Below are 22,415 nucleotides of genomic sequence, written 5' to 3' on the forward strand. Positions count from 1 at the left end.
ACTGACGTTGCTGCATGTCTCATAAAATATGATATCCAGCAAGAACATATTTTTTGTGATACTAACTAGTTTAACTTGCAATATTGAAAACAATGTTAGTGAGTTCTATCAATGTTTGGAGACTTTACCTTCACAATGCAGTTGCTTCAGCAAGTAATAATAAGGTAGTTCATCTGAAAATAAGTACATGGTACTTCATTGATTAATGTTAAATTAGTGTGCTGCCTTTTTTTAATGTAATAAATGAAAGAGTTATGTATATGTAATGCCCTTGTGAGCTCCAATTTTCCGAAGTTCTATACAGCAAATGAGGAAGTAAAGCCAATTGGTGCACAGCAAGATTAAACAATAACATTACACAGTAATGATATAATGACTACAGAATTTTTGCAAGTTGAAGGATAAATATTGATCAAGGTGAGGGATATTCTGAGTAACTTTCAAAATAGTAACAAGGGATCTTTTATTTTCAATTGTTTCTTTTGCAAAAATATATTTAGAGACATAGAGTCATAGAGTTCATTCATAAAACTTGTAAAAGCAGTTTCTTTTACTGTGGTGGTACAATGAGGTACATAATGTTTGTAGCAGAGCAAAGGCAAGTTTGTGCACCACAAGAAGATATATATTTCTGACACTCCAATCTTGATTTATAAATCAAAACAGAGTGCGTACACATACTCTCACTCGCACAAATTTTGCAATCTAGCATGCATTTGAGGACATCAAAATCCGTAACACATGAAAAATGGAATGGTTCAGTTATAGCCTGGTAGAACCTGTTTATCCCAAATTACATAATGTGCAAAACAGATCAGTTTCTTTCAGTGCAGTCATATGGCACTATGGAGTGCTTCACAACACTTAATTACAGGTTGTTTATACAATATTCACTTCTTATTAGACAAGCGAAGAGATTTTACATGATTAAATTTGAGTTGCTCAGTAAACTTTGAGGGAGGGCCCTTCCCTATTAAGCCTCTGAGGTTGTTGCTCCAAGGTTTAATTTGTTTCTCAGCGCATAATACTGCATTTTGAAATGTACCCACCTTGAGAAAAAACACACACACACACACACACACACTTCTTCGCATTGGAAAATCTGCACTATCAGGCAGACCAAAGAGTGTGTTTAACCAAGTTGATGCTCCTCCAACAGCAGTTGATGTTTACCTTTGTACGTCCTGGAAACAGCTCACAGAATACTATCTTGCATTATGGACATGCTCCAGATGAACCTTGACAAAAGATTCTCCAACTCTTTTGAAAATGTGTTGCACAGGCACAGGCCAGAATTCGGTGGCAACAGTTTCCTTTTACCTCAGTGCAGATTCTTTTGCATCTAATTCACAGCATAGTTGCTGCTTTGATTTAATGTCACATTCAAATCTATGTTTCCAACAGTGCAGTACTGGAATGCAAAACTAAACATTGTGTTTCAGAATCAGGAATGGGTTTTGAATATAACAGTGCAACTTGGGTTCTAAACCGTGAATAACACTATGTTCTTTCACTTCATTCATTTTGGCAACAATGATTAATTCAAGGTATTTCAATTTCCTCAAATTCTGAATTGAAAAAATAAGGTTTTATGTTGATTACTTAGGAAATGTATAAGAAAACTATATCATCAAAAATTTAGCATGTGACTGCACAGTACTGAAATAGCAGACATTGTATTTGAGTGCAAACAAGGGCTGGAATATTGTGCTAAGCAGTGAGGAGCCAGTCTATAGATTTTATCTAATATTTCTGGTTTACGTTAAAATGAAGTGTCTCAGCATATTGTTTAGACAAAAATAAACCAAAAGGTAAGCTAGGGAGAGGCAGAACAGGCTGGGGTTGTTTTCCTGAAATGTCTGAGGCAGAGAGGTGACCTTATAGAGGTTTACAAAATTATGAGGGGTATGGAAAGGATAAATACGCAAAGTCTTTTCACTGGGGTTGGGGAATGCAGAACTAGAGGGCATAGGTTTAGGGTGAGAGAGGAAAGATATAAAAGAGACCTAAGGGGCAACTTTTTCACGCAGAGGGTGGTATGTGTATGGAATGAGCTGCCAGAGGATGTGGTGGAGGCTGGTACAATTGCAACATTTAAGAGGCATCTGGATGGGTATATGAATAGGAAGGGTTTGGAGGGAAATGGGCCGGGTGCTGGCAGGTGGGACTAGATTGGGTTGGGATATCTGGTCGGCACGGACAGGTTGGACTGAAGGGTCTGTTTCCATGCTGTACATCTCTATGACTCTATGGAATTGAAACCACTACGTTTTTTGCATTATTTGCTAAATCTTATCTGTACCCTGTTGTTTAATAAATTGAATTTTATACAAATCTGAAATAACTCAAATTGTTCTAAAGTGATGCATCAGATCATCTATAGCCTTTGTTACCTATAGGCTTGATTATTTCTATACCCTTCTAGCCAGTTTCCTGTCTTCCACCTTCCATAAACAAATAGATCCAAAATTCTGCTGTCGATATGTTCACTTTCACCAAGTCTCCGGTGTGTTTGCTGTGCTGCTGATCTACATTAGTTCCCAGTCTTTTAAAACATCAATATTAAATTTCTTGTTGTACTCAAATCGCTTTGTCCTCTTGTTACATTACTCAAAAGATTGAGGAACTATGTTTTAAAGTATCCAAATGCCTATCACTCACTCCTGCACTACAGTTTGTGGGCAGAACTAAAAATGTAGACAGAACCTATGGTGATGTCTAGAAAAATATGTCAGGCTCAATTTCTCTGTTTAAAACTGTGATTATTTCAATTTTCTGGAAACTACGAGTCATACTCCACCTAGCCTTGCTTCTAACTATTTAATCCCATTCAGCCCATTACCATCTACAATTATTCTGTTTCTCTACTTTTGATTCACATCCATCCTATCCTGTTCTCTTGCCCACCTTTTGCAGCCACCATGTCTTCATTTGTTTAGGCTCTAAGCTCCAATAATTCTTCCTTTAGCCTTTCTGCCTCGCTGCTCCTTCAACAGATTTCTAAAACCTTACCTCTTTGAAAAAGTTTATTTTTGTTTGATTATGCTCCCTTTTCATTATGTCAAAAAAATTTGATTACAAATCATTCTCGTGGAAATACTTATTATAGTATAGTTTATTAAATGACTAAACAATGCAATAGTGAGGACACTCTTTGAATGTTTACTTTGCAAAAGCATCAATTTCTACATGTTGACTTTTTTTTAACTTTGACTGAGATCATGTGCAGTACAGATAAGACTGGGCATCAGATTGTAATGTCAAATTATTTAAACATTGTTGGAAGCATTTCCATCAGATGAATTTGCATGAATAAAAATACAAATTAAGTAACTGCAATTCATTTTAATTGCAACTTTTTTTAATAAAGAAATTGCATTCATTCTTCTGGAATTGTGTAGCAAATACCTTCCAATCCCAGCAAGATTCTTGTAAATCTTTTCTGAACCCTTTCAAGTTTCACATAAGGAATAAGGAGTCAAATATTGGACAATCTAGCACTCCCCTCCCCGCTTTTGTCTTTTTACTGAATATGGGCTGATTTTCTCCTGGAATGAGAGGTAGAGACAGGTGTTAAAGGAAGTGAAAGTGGACAGCACAGCTGTTAGTGTTGGTACAGGCGGGTATTTGTTGTGGGTATGCAGCACCGAGGGCATGCAGAGTCAGTGCTGTCAAGGGTTCAGATGCGAAAGTGAGAGAAGATGTGGCAGGCAATCGTGAGAGTGGTACGGCATGTTTGTAAGAAGAGAGCATTAGTCTGTTAGAAGGTCAAATGGAGAATTTATAATTGGAAACACAAAAATGGTAGAGATTTTGATCAAATATTTTGTAACTGCCTTTACAGAATACACCGAAAACATCCCAAGAAAAGCAGAAATTTGAGGAAAGAGTGAGGGAAGAATTTAAAGCAATCATGATTGCCAGAAAAACTAATGGAACTAAAGGCTGTCATGTCTCTTGGATTCACTGACTTGCATCCCGAGGATGCTAAAGAAAGTGGCAGCAAAGATAGTTGATGTGTCGGTTCATATTTTCTAAATCTCCATAGTTTGTTTTTATTCATTCACTGGATGAAGGCACTGGAGGCCAAGATAGCATTTATTGCCTATCCCATATTGCCCAGAGAGCAATTAAGAGTCAACCACATTGATGTGGGTCTTGAATCACATCTGGACTGGGCCAGATAAGGATACCTGATTCCTTCCCTAAAGGACATTAGTGAACCAGATGGGTTTTCCCCAACAATTGGCAATGGATTCATGGACATCATTAGAATTTTACTTCCAGATTTTACTGAGTTCAAATTACACCATCTGCTGTAGAGGGATTCAAACCTAGAACATTATCTGGGTCTTTGGATTGACAGTCTAGCGATAATACTACTAGGCCATCAAGTCTAATGACCTAACTGACCCCAAACATGGAGTATTCGAATTTCCAAAAGGCACTTTATTATGTCCCACATAAAGGTTACTTCACAAGATGAGAGCTCATTAAAGTTATGTTATAAGATCATAAGAGTCATAGAGCACAGAAACAGACCCTTTGGTCCAATCAGTCCATGCCAACCATAATCCCAAACTAAACTGGTCCCACCTGCCTGCATTTGGCTCATATCCCTCCAAATGTTTCTTACTCATGTACTTATCTAAATATCTTTTCCATGTTGTAACTGTACCTGGTTCATTCCACACACAAAAAAATTGCCTCTTATGCTTTCTTTAAATCTTTCTCCTCTCACTTTAAAATATGCCCCTTTGGCTTGAAATCCCCCACTTTATAGCTGATTGGCATGGATAAGTTGGACCAGAGTCTGTTTCTGTGCGGTGTGACTTTTTTTTGTTGACGTGGTTGTGAACATCGGCCCCTTAGAAAATGAATCTGGGAAGATTGTTTTGGGAAACAAGGAAATGGCAGAGGAGTTAAACAAATATGTTACATCAGTCTGTATGGTGGAAGACACTTCAAACATCCCAACAATACTAAAGAATATGGGGGTAGATAGAATTAAGTATTATCACCAGTGAAGTAATATTAGACAAACTAGTTGGGTTCAAGGCAGATAGATCCCCTATCCCTGATGGATTGCATCCTAGGATCTTAAAAAAGGTAGCAACAGATATAGTGGATGCATTGTTTGAAATTTTCCAAGCATTCTTGGAATCTGGAGAATTAACAACGCTTTGGAAAACTGCTAATGTGACACCCGTATTCAAAATTGGAGGGAGGCAAACATTGGGTGACTACTGTTGGAAAAATATTGGAATCAATTATTCAGGAAGTAATAGAAGAACATTTGGAAAATCATAATTTAATCAAGTAGAGTCATCATAGCTTCTTGAAAGGGAAATTATATCTGACTAATTTGTTAAGAGTTTTCAAGGTAGTCTCACCCAGAATGGATAGAGGATCTTCTTCTAGAAATTGCCTGTCATTTACTTGAACCTGTTCAAAATCTGGAACATGGTTGGCTGATGGAGGGGAGGGCTTGTGACACAAGGCTTCCTGAAGTTGGGGGCTCCGAGATGGCGAAGAATTAGGCTGGATGATATGGCCCCATTGGCCAAGAGGGCATCGGTCAACATCAGTCTGCGACCTGAGCCATCCAGAGCCTGACGGATGAGGTGCTCAGCACTGATGCCTCATGTGAGATGAAGGTGACTCGTGGTGGGCTTCCGGGTGAAATGACCCCTGCCTGTTTGGAACTTGATATCGATCCATCACAATGGACCTTCCCCAGGACATGGAACCCACAATCTGAGCCGTGTTGGGGAAATGCTCCCTGTACCCTTTCAAACAGCATTTTCTGAATGGGCTGCTGCTGCACTCTCTCCACTTCATCATCTTCGTCCGCCATTCGGAGATGCCTTGGTGTGATGTTTTGAATTCCAGTGGTGAAGATCCCCTGAAAAAAGTCATCCCCTTTCTCTTTGGGGATCTGGGTGGAGAGTGCTGCATGCACAAATAATTTTTGTGGCCTGAAGGAGACGATGTTTCACGTCAATGTAGAATGTTTCCATTTGCAGCATCTTTTTAGTTTTCTTGAAGGGGCTGCTCCTTTGTCTATATTAAACCCCGTGCTCTCCCTGTTTCAGGAGTGTTTGGTAGGGCTGCACCCTCAATTTTGGTTGCATTTCAGTCCCACACACCTGATCATTGGCACCCAGGGCAGGAAGGGGTGCAGTCTCGTTTGTCTGCTCCTTGGCCTGGCCAAGGTGGCCTTCTGTAGGTCCAGGCAGTGGGCAGTAAAGAAGCTCATAGTTCATGATTGTCTGCCCTTCTTTTGCAGTTACGTCTGTGCTTAGATGTGTCTGGAGAGGGAGCATGCATTGCTCACTGGCATAGTGGACAGGGACCGAGGTGCGTCATCACCCTGGACAGTGTTATTTTAAAAATCTCACACACCAGGTTATGGTCCAACAGGTTTCTTTGGAAGCCCTAGCTTTCGGAGTGCTGCTCCTTCATCGGGTAGTTGTAGAACAGGACCATTAGACACAGAATGTATAGCAAACACTTCTTTAATTTATTAAATGTATGTTTCATTCTATAAGTTTCTGTTTGACTGTTAGTTTGTATTTGATTTTGACACAATGCCCCGGTAGATGCTGTTCCGTTATTATTATTTTTGACTTTCTGTTTTCATGAAAGATCCAAGAGAGCTTCAGTCTTTGTTGAATCCTGTGCTGTCTCTATTCTGTTCCAGGAAAGTTAGATGTGGATTGTGTTGAGGGAACTCTTCATTCAGTTTACTTTTAGTTCAAAAAGTGCAGGGCGCTTTGCTCTGTATTTAACCCTGTACTGTTCCTTTCCCAAGAATGTTTGATGTGAATGGTGTTGTGATTAGCACTGCCACCCCACAGCACCAGAGCTCTGGATTCAATCCCAGCCTCAGGTGACTGTCTGTGTGAAGATTGCGCATTCTTCCTACGTCTGTATGAGTTTCCTCCCACTGTCCAAAAACATGCAGGTGAGGTGGATTGACCATGCAAATTGCCCATAGTGTCCAAGGTGGTGGCTTGGTGGATTAGCCATGGTAAATGCAGGGATAGGCTGCTCTTCAAAGGATTGGTGTGGATTCGATGGGCTGAATGGCCTGCTTCCACACTGTAGAGATTCTATTATTCTGTTTTCCTAATTCCTTTCAATTTAAAAGCTTTGTGAACATATGATGAAAATGCATTAGCTGTGAATCCCATCAGTCTCTGGAAGATGTGTTTAGGGTTAGCTTTTGTATATGAAATTGTACCAATTATTTTGAAAACTAACTATAGTTTTGGTCTCCTTATTTGCTTGGAGGCAGTTCAGAGAATTCTCAATACATTTAGTCTTGGGATGAGGGAGTTGCTTTACGGAGAGTTTGTGCAGCTTGGACGTATACTCATTGAAGTTTAGAAGGATGTGAGGTGATCCTATTGAAACATATGGGATTCTGAGGGAAAGACGACAGAACAGATCCTGGGAGAATATTTCCCTTCTTGGGTGTAATATAGAATGAGGAGTCTGTTTTTAAAAACAACAGGTTTCCCATTTAAGATGGAGACGAGGAATTTCTTCTCGCAGAGGGTCAATACATTTTGGAAATCTAATCTTCGATAGGCCGGATCATTAAATATAGTTGAAGAATGTAGTGCTGGAAAGGCACAGCTGGTCAGGCAGCATTTGAGAAGCAGGAGTTGGCATTTCGGGCATAAACCCTTCATCGGGAATTTTTTGCGAAGGGCAGGTTTTGCCTTACAAACCTTTTGAGTTCTTTGAGGTGACCAAACAGGCGGATGAGGGCAAAGCTGTTGATGTGGTATGTATGGATTTCTGTAAGGCGTTTGATAAGGTTCTCCACGGTAGGCTACTGCACGAAATACATAGGGATTGAGGGCGATTTAGCAGTTTGAATCAGAAATTGGCTAGCTGAAAGTCAGAGGGTGGTGGTTGATGGAAAATTTTCATCCTAGAGCTCAGTTACTAGTGGTGTACCGCAGGATCTGATTTGTGTATGCTGCTGTTTGTCATCTTTATAAACGATCTGGATGAGAGTGTAGAAGAATGGGTTAGTAAATTTGCGGACAACACCAAGGCTACTGCAGATATGGTTAGTGCGGAAGGATGTTGTAGGTTACAGAGGGAAATAGCCAAGCTGTAGAGCGGGGCTGAGAGGTAACAAGTGGAGTTTAATGCAGAAATGTGTGAGGTGATTCACTTACGGAAGGAGTAACAGGAATGCTGAGTACTGGGTGAATGGTAAGACTCTTGGTAGTGTAAATGAGCAGAGATTTGTGTCCATGTACATAGATTCCTGAAAGTTGCCATTCAGGTTGATAGGGTTGTTAAGAAGGCATATGGTGTATTAGCTTTTATTAGTAGAGGGATCGAGTTTCAGAACCATGAGGTCATGCTGCAGCTGTACAACTCTGGTGCGGCTCCACCTGGAGTATTGGTGCAAAGTACACGTGGAAGCTTTGGAAAGGGTTCAGAGGAGATTTACTAGGATGTTGCCTGGTATGGAGGCAAAGAAAAGTTGAGGGACATGAGGCTGTCTTTGTTAGAGAGAACGTGGAGAGGTGACTTAATTCAGACATAAAATAATCAGAGGGTTAGATTGGGTGGACAGTGAGAGCCTTTTTCCTCAGATGGTGATGGCTAGCACAAGGGGACATAACTTCAAATTGAGGGGTGATAGGTAGATATAGGATAGATGTCAGATGTAGTTTCTTTACTCAGAGTAGTAGGGGCATGGAACACAATACCTGCAATAGTTGTAGACTTACCAACTTTATGGGCATTTACGTGGTCATTGGATAGGCACATGGAGAAGAATGGAATAATGTAGGTTCAATGGGCTTCAGATTGGTTTCACAGGGCAGTGCAACATCGAGGGCCAAAGGGTATTGTACTGTTCTATGTTATATGTACATTGACTCTCCTGCTCCTCAGCTGCTGCCTGACTGGCTGCGCTTTTACAGCACCACATTCATTGACTCTTGACCTCCACCATCTGCACTCCTCGCTTTCTCCTTGTGGATCATTGAATATATTCAAGTTTAGCTAGGCAGCTTTTTGATTGACAAAGGAATCAAGGTTCTTCTTCATCTTTAATGGGATGTGGGTGTTTCTTGCTCATTCTTAATTGTCCTTGAACTGAATGGCTTAACTTCAAGTTATTTTCAGTGGGCAGCCAAAGTCAAAGATATTACTGAGTCTGGACACACATGCCATGTGTACAGCAGACCACAGAATGATGGCAGATTCCAGAGAACAGGTGAATCAGATTTTTTTCTTACAACTGATGATAGGTGACCACGAAACATTGAGGCTAGCTTTCAATTTCAGATTTTATTAGCTTACTTCACATTCAACCCATGATCCCACAGGATTAGCATAGGCATTACCACTGCGTAACCATCTACTCCATTATGGGGGACAAGCAGGAAGCAGAATTAAAGCCACAAGAAGATCTGCTTCAACTTCAGCTGTCTGGCAATACAAATTCATAACTGTATTCCGGTAATGTTTAGCACTACCTAAACAAATCATGACCTGCTGAGATAGTGGTACTGACCATTAAAATTTTTACAATCTAAAGATGGGCACAGTTTAAAAAATCCCACAACAACAGGTTATAGTTCAATAGGTTTATTTAAAAGTACAAGCTTGGCGTTGTGAGATTTTTAATTTTGTCCACCCCAGTCCAACACCAGCACCTCTCCATCAATTTAAAGGTGGATCTTGAAGTTTGCACATGATAGGGTTATTTCATCTGACAGCTTTTCCTCTGTTGGATTGTCCTTGGGAAGAAATATTGTTGATACAGTATCTTGAAAACAAATAGCATTTGGTGTTTTGTCACTGCCACATTAGAAATCTCAATCTTTCTGAACAACTGAGCAGACTCGATGGCCGATTTCTTGCTTTCACTTCTACCTACCCAATCTCTCGTCAACTTTTTATTGTAAGACCTAAAAAGGCAGCTTTTGTCCTTAAAGTGTGGTATGCATGGCGGGGCTGAGGGCTGGGTGACTCAGTCAGGGCCAGGAAAAGCTGATTACAGGGAATTTAGTTACCTTCTTTGACAATGTTGATATATAACCTCAACACGCTGACCGAGAGCTCGGGACCCCTTACTTTATTCCCAGCAATTCCGGCTATCCACCAAGCATTCTCAGGACTGTTTCTCTCCAGTGGTGAAGGGGCTCATACCCGAGACACCCCCCACTAATCACCATACTCTCGAACAAATACTTTGCTTGCACACCTTGACAATCGTTATTTTACACGTCGGCATGAACCCAAAGAAAATCACTACCTAATAACCAGTCGACCTTCCATGCTCCCAAAGCACAGCGTGACTTCGGCAGGCGAGACAACAGCCAGACGACGGAGGGGACAGGGCTTCGACTGACGTGCACGAACGCGCGCGAGAACAGGTGGGGGGGGGGAGTAAACGAATGATGGTCTGTGAGCGCGTGAGCCCTGAGGCGAAGAGTGAGCGCGCACAACGGCGGGCAACACGCGACCCGCCCCGCCCCCCCACGCTCCCTGACTGTACAATGATTTGGACTTACTGTACGAAGCGCGCGGAGCTGGTTCCGCGGCCGGCACGCGGCACGTTCGCGCGCTTCGAGCGGACCCAGAGAGCGAGAGATTAAAAAAAATCATGTCGTGGGAGAAGTGGGTCAGATGGTCAGTGCGCATGCGCAGTGAGGGCTCTCGCTCAGGACCACCCCCCCCCAATCCATTCCCAACACCCCGCTCACACAACAAAACGGAGAGGCAGGAGGCCGTTGCTGTCTGTCTACAAAACACAACAGAGAACGAAGCAAGGGAGACAACGGCTATCGGTTTTGAGGACTTTCTGTTTTAAAAAAACACACAAGATACCGCGAGGAGAGGGGAAAGAAATCACTTCCACATAAACACAAAACAAAGAGAATAACCGTTACCCGCCTTTGCTTAGGAGGAGGATATAAAACCCTTTCCCTCAACGCTTCGAGATTTTTCTTGTTTTAAAGAATTGTGTGAAGGGAAATACTGATTCCTCCCTCTTTCGTACTTTTGACTCTTTTCCCTCCTTTTAACCCCCTTCCCCTTCGCCATCTCTCGGCTTCATAATTGGCCGTTAGTTGGCGACCCTCCCACCTACCGCTGGGGGTTCAGGCTGATACCCAGTTTAACGATAACGTTATTTTTTTCTCTTCTTGGTGGGCTTTCCTTTTATCTTCTCCCCGCCACACCCCACACTGGTTGATTTTGTGTTTTTTTTTGGACGGTCGGTGGAGCCCCCCTCCCCACCCCCTTCCCCCCCTCCCCGGGCGGAGAAGCGGCGCCCGCCCCTGCCACCACCCGCCCCTCTCCCCTCCTTCCCCAAAAGACACGCTCGTCTCAGGCTGGCTCCGCACTTCCATTCATCACCACTTCCCGTAGTCTCGATCCTTTCTCCCTTTTCCCCCATTCCTCGGGCTGCCCGTTGTCCGGTGCGTGAATCATGTCCGCCCGGGTCTGGTTTGTGACAGATCGCCGGATCCTGCAGGATTACCCACAGCAGGAGATCGAGCGCGCCCTCCGACAAAAATGCGCCGACGAAGAGGTGGAATTTCGCATGGTCTTAATGGATGAGATCGTCATCACCATCGAGCAGGGAGCTTTGGGTAAGGAACACCATCAATGCTTGCCCCTTTCACCATAATTAATCATCCACAGTCGTTTGCCCCATTCTTTCACATTCTGACTTCGAGCAATTATTATTTCTTGTATTGTGTCCGCTCTTGCCATTGCTGCCAAACATAATTTGCATCTGGTTAGGTTTATTTCCCCCTTCTAGCCCATTGCGTCTGTACTCATGCGTGTGCGTTCAGAATATCACTTTATTTTGATCTTTTTCTCCGTTACGTGGTTCGTGCAGTATTGAATTGCGTTGCATTTTGCACACTTGATTAATTGCCCTTGTTTGAGTTGTGCGATGGACAGGACTTGTTCCAAATGTCACTTCGACAGTTATTTGAATTATCTCTGGCAGGAGAATCGTCAGGACTAGCCAAATATCCACGTTCTTCATAACTCTGTTCATCTGTGCAGTAGACAGTCACCCTTTTACCCTATATTTATAAAAAGAAACTATCTTCAAATCGAATCATGTTTGAATCGTGAAATAAGATTTTTCAAATCAACTGTTTTGTGTTTATTCGTCGTTGCACCAACTTCAACTGAAATAAAACACGTTGTTCTCTATGTAATATACAAAAATTAGATGGAGCACTGTTTCTTTATTATGACCCTTTGCAGGGTTCCTAGTTTAATTATTTAAAAGATCTTAAGGATGTAAAAAGACAACTGATGGATTTTGTGATTTATTTGTTGAGGTTTATCTAAACCTTCTTACAAACAATGAATGCTGGTAGGTTCCAGACAGTGTCTTAAAGAGAGTGTCTATCAAGATTACAACCACTAGGTGTAAGGTGGTAATCTGTATAATGTGCTATGGCATGTCCATGTTAACATAATTTTGCAAACCTTAAGTTTGCATGCATAGGACTTTTTGTATGTCTACTGCTTCAACTAATAAAATAACATTTTCCCCAAAAAACGATAGTATGTGAAGGGAAAGTAAAAATACAGAACATATAATTCACACACAGCTCAATACCTTTGGGCACGTGGTTAGTGGATTGGCAGGCACAGGCGCACATCACTGAGAAAGGTGTCCAAATATGGTTAATTTGAATGTGGAAAGTTATCTAAAAAACTTTTTAATTTCAAAATTCATTTGTAGTTTCATTTATTTTTGTGGAGACAAAGGTGAAGGGAAGACTTAGTGCAAAGTTGAAACTGACAAGAATAAATCTTGTGGTTCATTATTGAGAGCAGTTACTTTCTTTATGGCACCAATAGGTGAAAATCAGAAACCATTGCCAGATTGGCTTTTTGAAGATTGCATTGGGTGATCAAGAATGTTGACAGCAATGCAAAACAGAGAGCCAGATGAAAGATAGAACTAACATGCATAGATTAAATACATGAGCTGAAAATGTGTTGCTGGTTAAAGCACAGCAGATTAGGCAGCATCCAAGGAACAGGAAATTCGACGTTTTGGGCCAGAGCCCTTCATCAGGAAGATTAAATACATGAAAGAAATTACTTTGGTACTGATTATTTTGTGGGTTGGAAATGTGTTGCAAGGATGTGAAGCAATCAAAGAGCCTTGCTGAAGCTTTAAATTGCAGTATTTTGTCTTAGATTTAAATCAAGAGTTGAATCGTGGAATGATACAGGACTGAATGAGACCATTCAGCCCATTTTTGTCTCTGCCAGCTCTCTAAAAGACCTATGCTGTTAATGGCATTCCCCTGCCCTTTCTCCCCATAACCCAACACGTGTTTACTCTGCACAAAAATGACTATGTATTTATATTTCCCTTTTGATGGTTATTATTGAATCTGCTCCCTTCACTTTTTCAAGTAATGCATTTCAAATCATAAAGCTTGTACTTTTTTCTCATGTTGCCTCTGGTTCCTTTGTCAGTTATCTTAAACCTGTGTCCTCTGGTTACTTACCCTTCTGCCACTAGAAACAGTTTTGTCATGATTTTACTTCATTTACATTATCCATACTTTCGAACACCTTCTTAGCAGGGAGGGAATAGTAGTGTAGTAGAAATGTTATTGAACTAATAATCTGGAACCATTGGCTAATGTCCTGAGGATATGGGTTCTAATGCCACACAATAAATGGAATAAAAAACAAGTCTAATGGTGACCCTGTAACCACTGTGAATAGTGAAAACTCATCTTTAAAGAAGGATATTGTCTAACCTTGCACAGTCTGGCTTACATGTGACTCCAGACCCATATCAATGTGGTTGACTCTTAGTTGTCTGGACAATAAAGAATGGGTAATAAATACTTGTCTAGTCAGCATCCTCATTCCATGAATAAATTGAAAAAGACTCTAGAAACAGCACAAAAACAGGACCTCTATAAAACACTAGTTTGGAATATTCTGTCCAGTTCTGGGCTACAGACTTTAGGAAGGACATGAAGATTAGATTCCCTACCATGTGGAAACAAGCCCACACCGACCCTCCGAAGAGTAACCCACTCAGTCCCATTTTCCTCTGACTAATGGCCTAACACTATGGGCAATTCACCTGGTCTGCACATCTTTGGACTGGGTGAAAGTGAGGACTACAGATGCTGGAGATCAGAGCTTAAAAATGTGTTGCTGAAAAAGCACAGCAGGTCAGGCAGCATCAAAGGAGCAGAAGAATCGATGTTTTGGCATAAGCCCTTCTTCAGGAATGAGGGCCTTCCTAAAGAAGGGCTTATGCCCGAAACATCTTTGGACTGTATGAGGAAACCGTAGCACTCGGAGAAAACTCACGCAGACACGGGGAGATGTACAAACTCCAAACAGACAGTCGCCCGAGGTTGGAATCGAACCTGGGACCCTGGTGCTGTGTGGCAGCAGTGCTAACCACTTAGCCACCATGTTGCCCATAAGACATTAATGAGAGAAGAGATTTGTTTAAGGTGACAATGGGGGAACACTTTAGTGATAGCAATCACAGCATTGTATATTTGTTTGTTATGGAAATGGATAAAGATGATCCACACAAAAAGGTTTTGGATTGGTGTAATGCAGATTTTATTATAAGGCACAATCTGGCCAAAATAGTCTGGGAATAGCTACTTGAGGGTAAAATTATAGCAGAACAGTGAGAAGTAGTCCGAAAAAGTACTGGATGGAATACAAGCCAAAATGTTCTCGGGAGTGAATTTATGAACAACATGCCCACAAAACCCTGGATGTTTGGAAATATTCAGGACAGGACTAAATGAAAAGGAAAGGTGTATAACAGGTACAAAGAGAGCAAAACTGCTGAGGTCCTAAATAAGTACAGAAAGTGAAGGGAGAACTTGGGAAAGGGGGAGATCAAAGAGGGAGCATGAGAAAAGTGGGCAAGATTAGGGAGATTCCCTTGAAATTTATTCTACAAGGAATAGAATAACCAGGGTAAGAATAAAGCCTGTTAGGGATGATGGGCAATCAGTATGTGAAACCAGAGACGTTGGTAGGGTGTTCAATTAGTACTTCACTTCTGTCTTTACAGTTGAGAAGGATGATGCATGTACAGAATTCAAGAAGATGAGTTCAGTGAATATTGATACAGGAAACAAGGAAATATTGGAGGTTTTGGTGGATTTAAATGTGGACAAATCTCCAGATCTGGATGAGTTCTTAGCTAGGCTGCGAGGGGAGACCAAGAAGAAAGGTATAGGGACCCTAAACTCTCCCACAGGGGAGATGCCAGAGGACTAGAGGACAACAGATGTGGTTCTTTTTACAAGAATAGTGGCAGAGATAAACCAGGGAACTACAGATCAGTGGCAGGGAAACTAATGGAGCAAATAGTGGAGAAGAAAATTAATCTCTATATAGAGAGGCAAGGTTTAATTTGAGATAATATGCATGGCTTTGTCAGGGGAAGGTCAAGCCTAACAATTCTGATGAAAGTTTTTGAGGAGGTGACCAAGGGTTTGGATAAGGGTAGGGCAGTATGCAGTTTATATGGATTTCAGCAAGGCCTTTCACAAGGTCACACATGGGAGCTGATAAAGAAGATGAAAGATTGTGGGAGCTTGAATAACTGAACAAGTTGCATCCAACATTAATTTAATGACAGGAGACCGAGCATGGTGGTAAAAGGCTGTTTCAATGACTCGAGCTTGGTGTACAGTGGCATTCCATTGGGATCAGTGCTGAGTCCCTTATTGTCTTGAGATATTCAGAGATGATGAAGGATGAGAAGGTTGAGGGTGATAGGGTAGTTTGTGAATGATGCAAAGATTGGCAGGGATGTTAGCAGGAGCAAAGTGTTGCGTAACAGGAGGATGTAACAGATTGGTCAGATGGGCAGATCAGTGACAGATGGAATTTAACCCTGACAAATGTGAGGTAATGCACTTTGGAAGAGGGAACAAGACAAGGGAGCACTCAATGAATCGCAAGACAGCTAGAAGCTCAGAGAAACAGAGAGATCTTGAATGTTTATCACAGATCCCTGAAGGTGGCAGGGCAGGTTCATATGTAGCTAAGAAGGAACACTGATTGCTTGCCTTTATCAGTCATGGCATATGTTTTAAGAGCAGGGAGGTCATGTGGAGCTGTACAGTAGTTTGGTTAGGCTACAACTGGAGTGTTGTGTGCAATTCTGGTCACCAAAGGAGATTCACCAGGATGTTGTCTGGGATTGAACATTTCAGCTATGAAGAGAAACTGGATAAGCTTGGGTTGTTTTCTTTGGAGCAGAGAGGTTGCTGGGACTAGAATCTGATTGATGTTTATAAGATTGCAAGGGTTATGGACAAGATGAATAGAAATTGGCTGATCACTTTACTCGAAGGGTCAATAACAAGGGGACATAATTGTAAAGTGAAAGGGAAGAGGTTTAGTAATGTTTTGAGGGAAGACATTTTCACCTCGAGGATGCTGGGGCTCTGCAATGCACTGTCTTAAGTAAAAGAAAAATACATTTAGAGTCTGGAGAAACTAGATTTGTGCTCTGCAGGGAAGGCAACACCTGGTGAATCTCTTTTGCACCCATGCCGGTTCAACCACATCTTTCCTATAGTGTGGTGACCAGAACTGCGACAGCAAGGTTTCATTGAGTTGTTTAGATTAAGCAAATAAAGAAAAACTGCTGTCAGTGCCTGAAAGACACATAACAAGAGGATATAGACTTAAGAGGTGATTGACAAAAGAACCAGAGGTGCTATGAGGAAATAAAATGTTTCCACGGTAAATAGTTAAGATTTGGAATGCATTGACAGATGTGGTCGTGGGTGCAGGTTCAGCAGTGGCTCTTCAAAAGGGAATTGGATAGGTATTTGATGGAAGAAAAAAAGCAGGAATGTGAGCAAGTAATGGGGTTGGGTGAAGTCCTGGAAAGCTGTCAAAACACATTTTGTTGCTGAAACCTTTCAGAAGAAATGCTACTGCAGTTTAATTACCTTGATACTGAAACAGTAACAGAATATTTGGCACTTAACTAATGGAAGGAATACCTTTACAAAAGTATAGGATGGTTGAATGAAATTTGTTATCTTCAATCAAGCATCTGGTCCCATCCACACCTTAAATGTGCACTCCCTGAACCACAGGCCCACAGTCGCAGCAGTGCATTCCATTTAACATGACGCACGAGCAACTCAAAAAGCTCCTTTGGCTGCACTTTCCAAACAATTGACCCCTAGTAATCAGAAGAGCAAGAACAGCATATACACTGGAGCATCACACCTGCAATTTCTCTCCAAGTAAGACACCATTTTGATATAGAACCATTTCTTCATTGTTGCTAGGTCAAAATTTGGAACTCCCTCCCTAACAGCATAGTGGGTATGTCTACACCATGTGGACTGCAGCCATCTTCTCAAAAGCAGTTAGGGATAGGCAGTAATGGTGAGCTTGTCGGTGATGCTCATTTCTCAAGAATGAATAAAAATTCTGCTCTTTGAAAGCCATGTTGTCAAATGTTAAGCTTCCTTTATGTTTATCATGCTTTATGGCCAATTGAATGCATTTCAAGTGTCAATACTGTTACAATGTTGGAAATGTGACAGTTAGTTTGCACAGATCCCTGAAACAGCAATGAGATAAAGAACTAAATAATTTGTTTTGGGTGTTGGTTCAGCGATAAATGTTGGCCAGAACTCCCTTGCTGTTCTTCAGATTGTGGCGTGGGATCTTTTACGTCTACCTGAGAGGGACCTCGGTTTATCATTTCATCCAAAAGATGGCACCTCCCACAGTGCAACACTCCTTCAGTACTGCACTGGAGTGTCAGCCTGGTTTATGTGCTCATTTAATCCCTTGGATGGAGCTTGAATCCACAATCTTCTGGTTCAGAGGTAAGAGTTCCATGCTATCTAAAAGTGTGTCATTTTGATCAGTCATAAAAATATTTAAAGAATGATAATTAGTGTCTGAATATGTTTTAGTGGAAATAAAAATTGTATTGTCAGCTAAAATGAAAAGTGATGTTGAGTCCATTTTGAACATTACACCCCAAAATGTGCAATAGCTTGTTGTCTGAACAGTGAATCACAAAAGTTCTTAAACATGGAACTCTTCTTTGAAATATTTCAGAGATTGTGTGCCACTGTATCTAGTATATGATAATCTACTGAAGCATGGTCATCTCTGATTGGTTACAGCCAAAGTTTGGTGTAAATATGCCTACCCATCTGTATCTTAAAATCAGACTGACAACAAACATTGTCATGTGCACAAATAACTGAGTTAAACAGCACATTGTTGTTAAAGTGACGTTTTGTAAGTGAATCATGTAATATTCTATGGAATTATTATGCCCAGTTTGGTTAGGTTGCATAGTTCATTTCAGTGTGTATAGCAAATTGAAGTTCTGGAAAAGTAGCTATCAGTTTGAGCTATGAAACAACAATTTTGATTTTTTTCATTGTTTCCTTTCTTTGAGAAGGGAATATAAATTCAGCAGTAGTTGATGGGAGGTTCTAATTGCATCAGGATTTAAGATTCAGTAAATCAAGTGATCTTGCTTCATGGTTAAATTCATTTTAAATATAAATAATTCAGAAAGATGAAAATGGATTTTTTTCTCTTATTTTCATTAATCAAGTATAATTTAACTAAGCATTTTACTGAAATTGAAACAGGTCCAGAAAACAGCACAAAATATCCAGAAAAAAATTGTATCTCATGCTTGATTCTACACCATACATATTTGTCAGAAAAACTCAGCCCAAATCAAAATTATGTGAGTACTTCCATTTCAAGTCTGATCTCCAGATGGAAATTCTGGATCTCTAAAATACTGTAAATGCCGGTTTAGTTGTTTTGAGTTTATGAATATATTGTGAAGAAAACTATGCATACTAAAATAGAGTCAACAATTTAAAACTGACTTGTATTGACGTTTTGTTCAGATTTTGCAACCTGCTTAGACTTTATTTTGAGAGGTGATACCGTTTATAGTTGCGTTCTATGAATTTTCAAATCTTGAGGCCTTTTTAATTGTCAAACAATTTTGAGTGCCTAAAGCTGTCATTTTTTTTTTGCAATCTAAATTGCTTTGAATTTCTTCAGACTTGTACCAGATCAACTTGTTCAAATGGCATTGTGTTTCCAAATTTTAAAATTCATGGTTTTCATTGATCTAGACAAAAATTGATGTTTCAAGTTTTTAATACCTGTGTCTTGTACTGAAAGTTTTGTTGCGAGGGGATAGTTTTTTTTCCAACGTATTACTTAATCGTGTTGTAACGAGTTAATTGGTATAAAGCATTGAGATATGCAATCACTTGTTTCACGAATAAGGGCCTGAAATGTGGATTTTTTTTTGGAGTTGGGATGAAAAGTCTAGTCGTTGAATGACCGTGCACTGCATTGGGCATTTCTTGCATCACTATTCACTGGCTTGTCTTTCTATTGTGCAATGACGTTTGCTGCAGAGAGACCGTTCAGAACTGTGAATTTCACTTCCGTGCTTTGTCTTGAGGTTTGATTTTAAACATTCTCAATTTGCTTTATGAAGATAAAATGAGCTTGGCAGTGCTTGTTGTAGTGTTGAATTTGGGTGATGTGTGGACTTGTACTCCATGTCACCACTCGTTTTACAATGAACTGAATCACTTGTTATGATCTTCTGGTTGCTCTGAAGTAAATATAGGATTAATTTCCTTTGAATTCATTATTGGGTTGTCTGCAGGATCCAGATGTACAACCTGAGCACCAGAGCTGCACTGAAGTTACACAGGAAGCTAACAGAAACATTGGAGGTACTGTAGCAAGATTTGAAATGAATGTTAATCTATGGATTACTTCAGTCGAAGAGGAATGAGCTTGATGCCTATGCTATGGTGCAAATATGTGCACATTTTATTGGCAATACTTGTGTCACTTTCTATGAGATTGAATCATATAGAAAACAATGTTTCACATACAATGTTTAGGCTACATTTATTTGATTGACCTAAACTGGGGTTGTTCTGGGGTAGTTGAGGAAATGCTAATAATTTCCATAAGTATAATGAACAAGGTGGCTTGAAATGGTGCTTCAATCCATTGTGGGTAAGCTACTTGGAGATTTTTTTTGAGAAACGAAATAAAGATATCCGTTTGAGAGTTCAGCTGAGACACGTGTAGAATTAAGAATTTTGAAGGAAAGGTAAGAAAGGGTGAAGTGCTCATAGGAGGAGGTATCGGGAGTAGGGGAAAAGTCATGTTGAAGTTTGATGGTAAGCATCCTCACACCGCTATGGTGGTTTAGACAGCAGGAATGTTGGACGGTGTATCAAAATAGGGAATCTGCAGTCAAGGTTGAGTTGCTAGCACTCATGAGCTGAGTTTCTATCATAGCCATGAAGTCAAAGCAATTGTTCTCACCTTGTTAGCAAATCAAAAGAGTACTCTGGACATCACTCCTGACTTCTCTTTTTAAATGTAGTGTTTTAAATGAATGTAAAAATAGAATCGTAAAATGGCTACTACACAATGTGTATCTTTTAGGCCTGTAGTATCTGTGCTGGCTGTTTGCAAAATCAATTCAGCTAATGCTGCTCCCTTACCGTTATCCAGTCATGCTGAAACCAATTCTTCTGATAATGATCCAAAATCTACTTGAAATCTATGATTGATTTTGTCTTCACTGCACTGTCGAGTCGTACATTTGCAATCTTAACCATGCACTGTGTAAAAAAGGATTTTCTTTATGTTGCTTTTGCGTCTTGTACCAATCATCTTAAACTGATGTTGTCTGGTTCTTGATTCTTCTGCCTAAGGAAGCAATTTCCTCTTCCTTACTTCATTTTTATTCCTCATGATGTGACCCCCTCTGAAATTTAGTCTCAAACTTCTGCTATTCATGATGAAGAGTCACAGCTTCTCTGATTTATATATGTACCTGAAGTTTCTCAATCTTGAAATCATTCGTGAATCTTTTATGCACCCATTCTAATGCCATGATATCTTTTATATTGTAACATTATACAAAGTTTGCTTCCCTGCAACTTTCAGGTTATGCCCCTTCACGATTAGGATCAGAGATATGTTAGATAAAGTAAAACTCCTCAGCAACACAAAAAAGCCTTGTGTTTTCAAAATGGTTTCACTTTAATGTTTGGGTACATTGTTCACTGTGGCTTAAAGGGCAATCTGGTGAGAAATACTGAGTAAATGGGAGAAAAAGTAAAGTGTAGTTTTAATAATTCCTCCCCCCACCCCCCAACGCGCACGCACGCACGCACACACACACACACCCACACACGCATACACACATACACACACCTACTCTTGCTAGACCAATCACTCTGTTCACCTTTTAACATTTTCCTTTACACCTACCACATTTTAGCCAGTCACCTGCCAATAAGTCTGCTAAATATTGTGCTGTCCCAGTTTTGTTCTAAAATGCCTCTGTAAAGTGTCATGGATATCTTACTGCATTCAAGGTGCAATATTATTTCAAGATTTGTTCTTTGTTAAATTCCTTGTCCTTTTCTCTGACACTCATTCTATGTGACATCATGAGACTTGAAAAGTTATGAAATCCTAAGTAAAGAAATGTTGTACTTCATTTATGCTGCAACACCTGCACTCTTACAACATCTGATTGCATGACTGAGCATCTTTCTGTTCCATTTTTATGTTAAAATGTTTTTGAAAATGACTGTTGATTATTTATTTTATCATGTTTACTAGATAGAAACCCAAATATCTATCTTAATAAATCGTGCAACTTCATAGAATCATAGAGATGTACAGCATGGAAACAGACCCTTCGGTCCAACTTGTCCATGCCGACCAGATATCCCAACTCAATCTAGTCCTACCTGCCAGGACCCAGCCCATATCCCTCCAAACCCTTCCTATTCATATACCCATCCAGTTGTAGTTGTACCAGCCTCCATCACTTCCTCTGGCAGCTCATTCCATACACGTACCACCCTCTGTGAGAAAAAGTTGCCCCTTAGGTCTCTTTTATATCTTTCCCCTCTTGCCCTAAACCTATGCCCTCTAGTTCTGGACTCCCCGACCCCAGGGAAAAGACTTTGTCTATTTATCCTATCCATGCCCCTCATAATTTTGTAAACCTCTATAAGGTTACCCCTCAACCTCCGACACTCCAGAGAAAACAGCCCCAGCCTGTTAAGCCTCTCTGCAACTTGATGCAGCTTTATCTCTGACGCCCCACCCCTCCACTGCCACCAAAGACTTTATCACTAATATTTGCTACTGCTAGAACTTGGAATATGCCAACATAACTAATCAACTTAAAAATGTGAAACCAGCATCATCACAGAACTTCAGTCTTTATCTTTCTCCTAGGTACAAATCTTAGAGTAGAAAAATACAGTGTTGCTCTATAAAAGAGGATTAAAAGGAAAGCAGCA

General features: G+C 40.5%; 1 protein-coding gene and 1 long non-coding RNA gene across 6 annotated transcripts in view; one reads left to right on the plus strand and one right to left on the minus strand.

Annotated features, from left to right (window-relative positions):
• Window positions 1-22,415, plus strand: part of rimkla (ribosomal modification protein rimK-like family member A) — a 100,984-nt gene that overhangs the window by 12,829 nt on the left and 65,740 nt on the right. For 2 of the 5 annotated variants that reach the window (XM_060851873.1, XM_060851869.1), the window contains exon 1: window positions 11,371-11,639. The exons of 1 other annotated variant lie outside the window; for it this stretch is intronic. In XM_060851873.1, coding sequence (XP_060707856.1) covers window positions 11,477-11,639 — 163 coding nt within the window. In that variant the 5' untranslated portion in view covers window positions 11,371-11,476. Of the gene's footprint in view, window positions 1-11,370; window positions 11,640-17,262; window positions 17,301-17,715; window positions 17,895-22,415 lie in introns of those variants that run through there. 2 more of the 5 variants (XM_060851871.1, XM_060851870.1) reach the window with 2 other exon arrangements.
• Window positions 9,612-10,508, minus strand: LOC132833759 (uncharacterized). The gene is made up of 2 exons (XR_009647105.1): window positions 10,298-10,508; window positions 9,612-9,779 (listed from the first exon to the last, which is right to left on the minus strand). It is a non-coding gene; the product is annotated as an uncharacterized LOC132833759 (long non-coding RNA).

This window comes from Hemiscyllium ocellatum, chromosome 37 (assembly GCF_020745735.1).
Source record: "Hemiscyllium ocellatum isolate sHemOce1 chromosome 37, sHemOce1.pat.X.cur, whole genome shotgun sequence".
NCBI classification, from domain to species: domain Eukaryota; kingdom Metazoa; phylum Chordata; class Chondrichthyes; order Orectolobiformes; family Hemiscylliidae; genus Hemiscyllium; species Hemiscyllium ocellatum.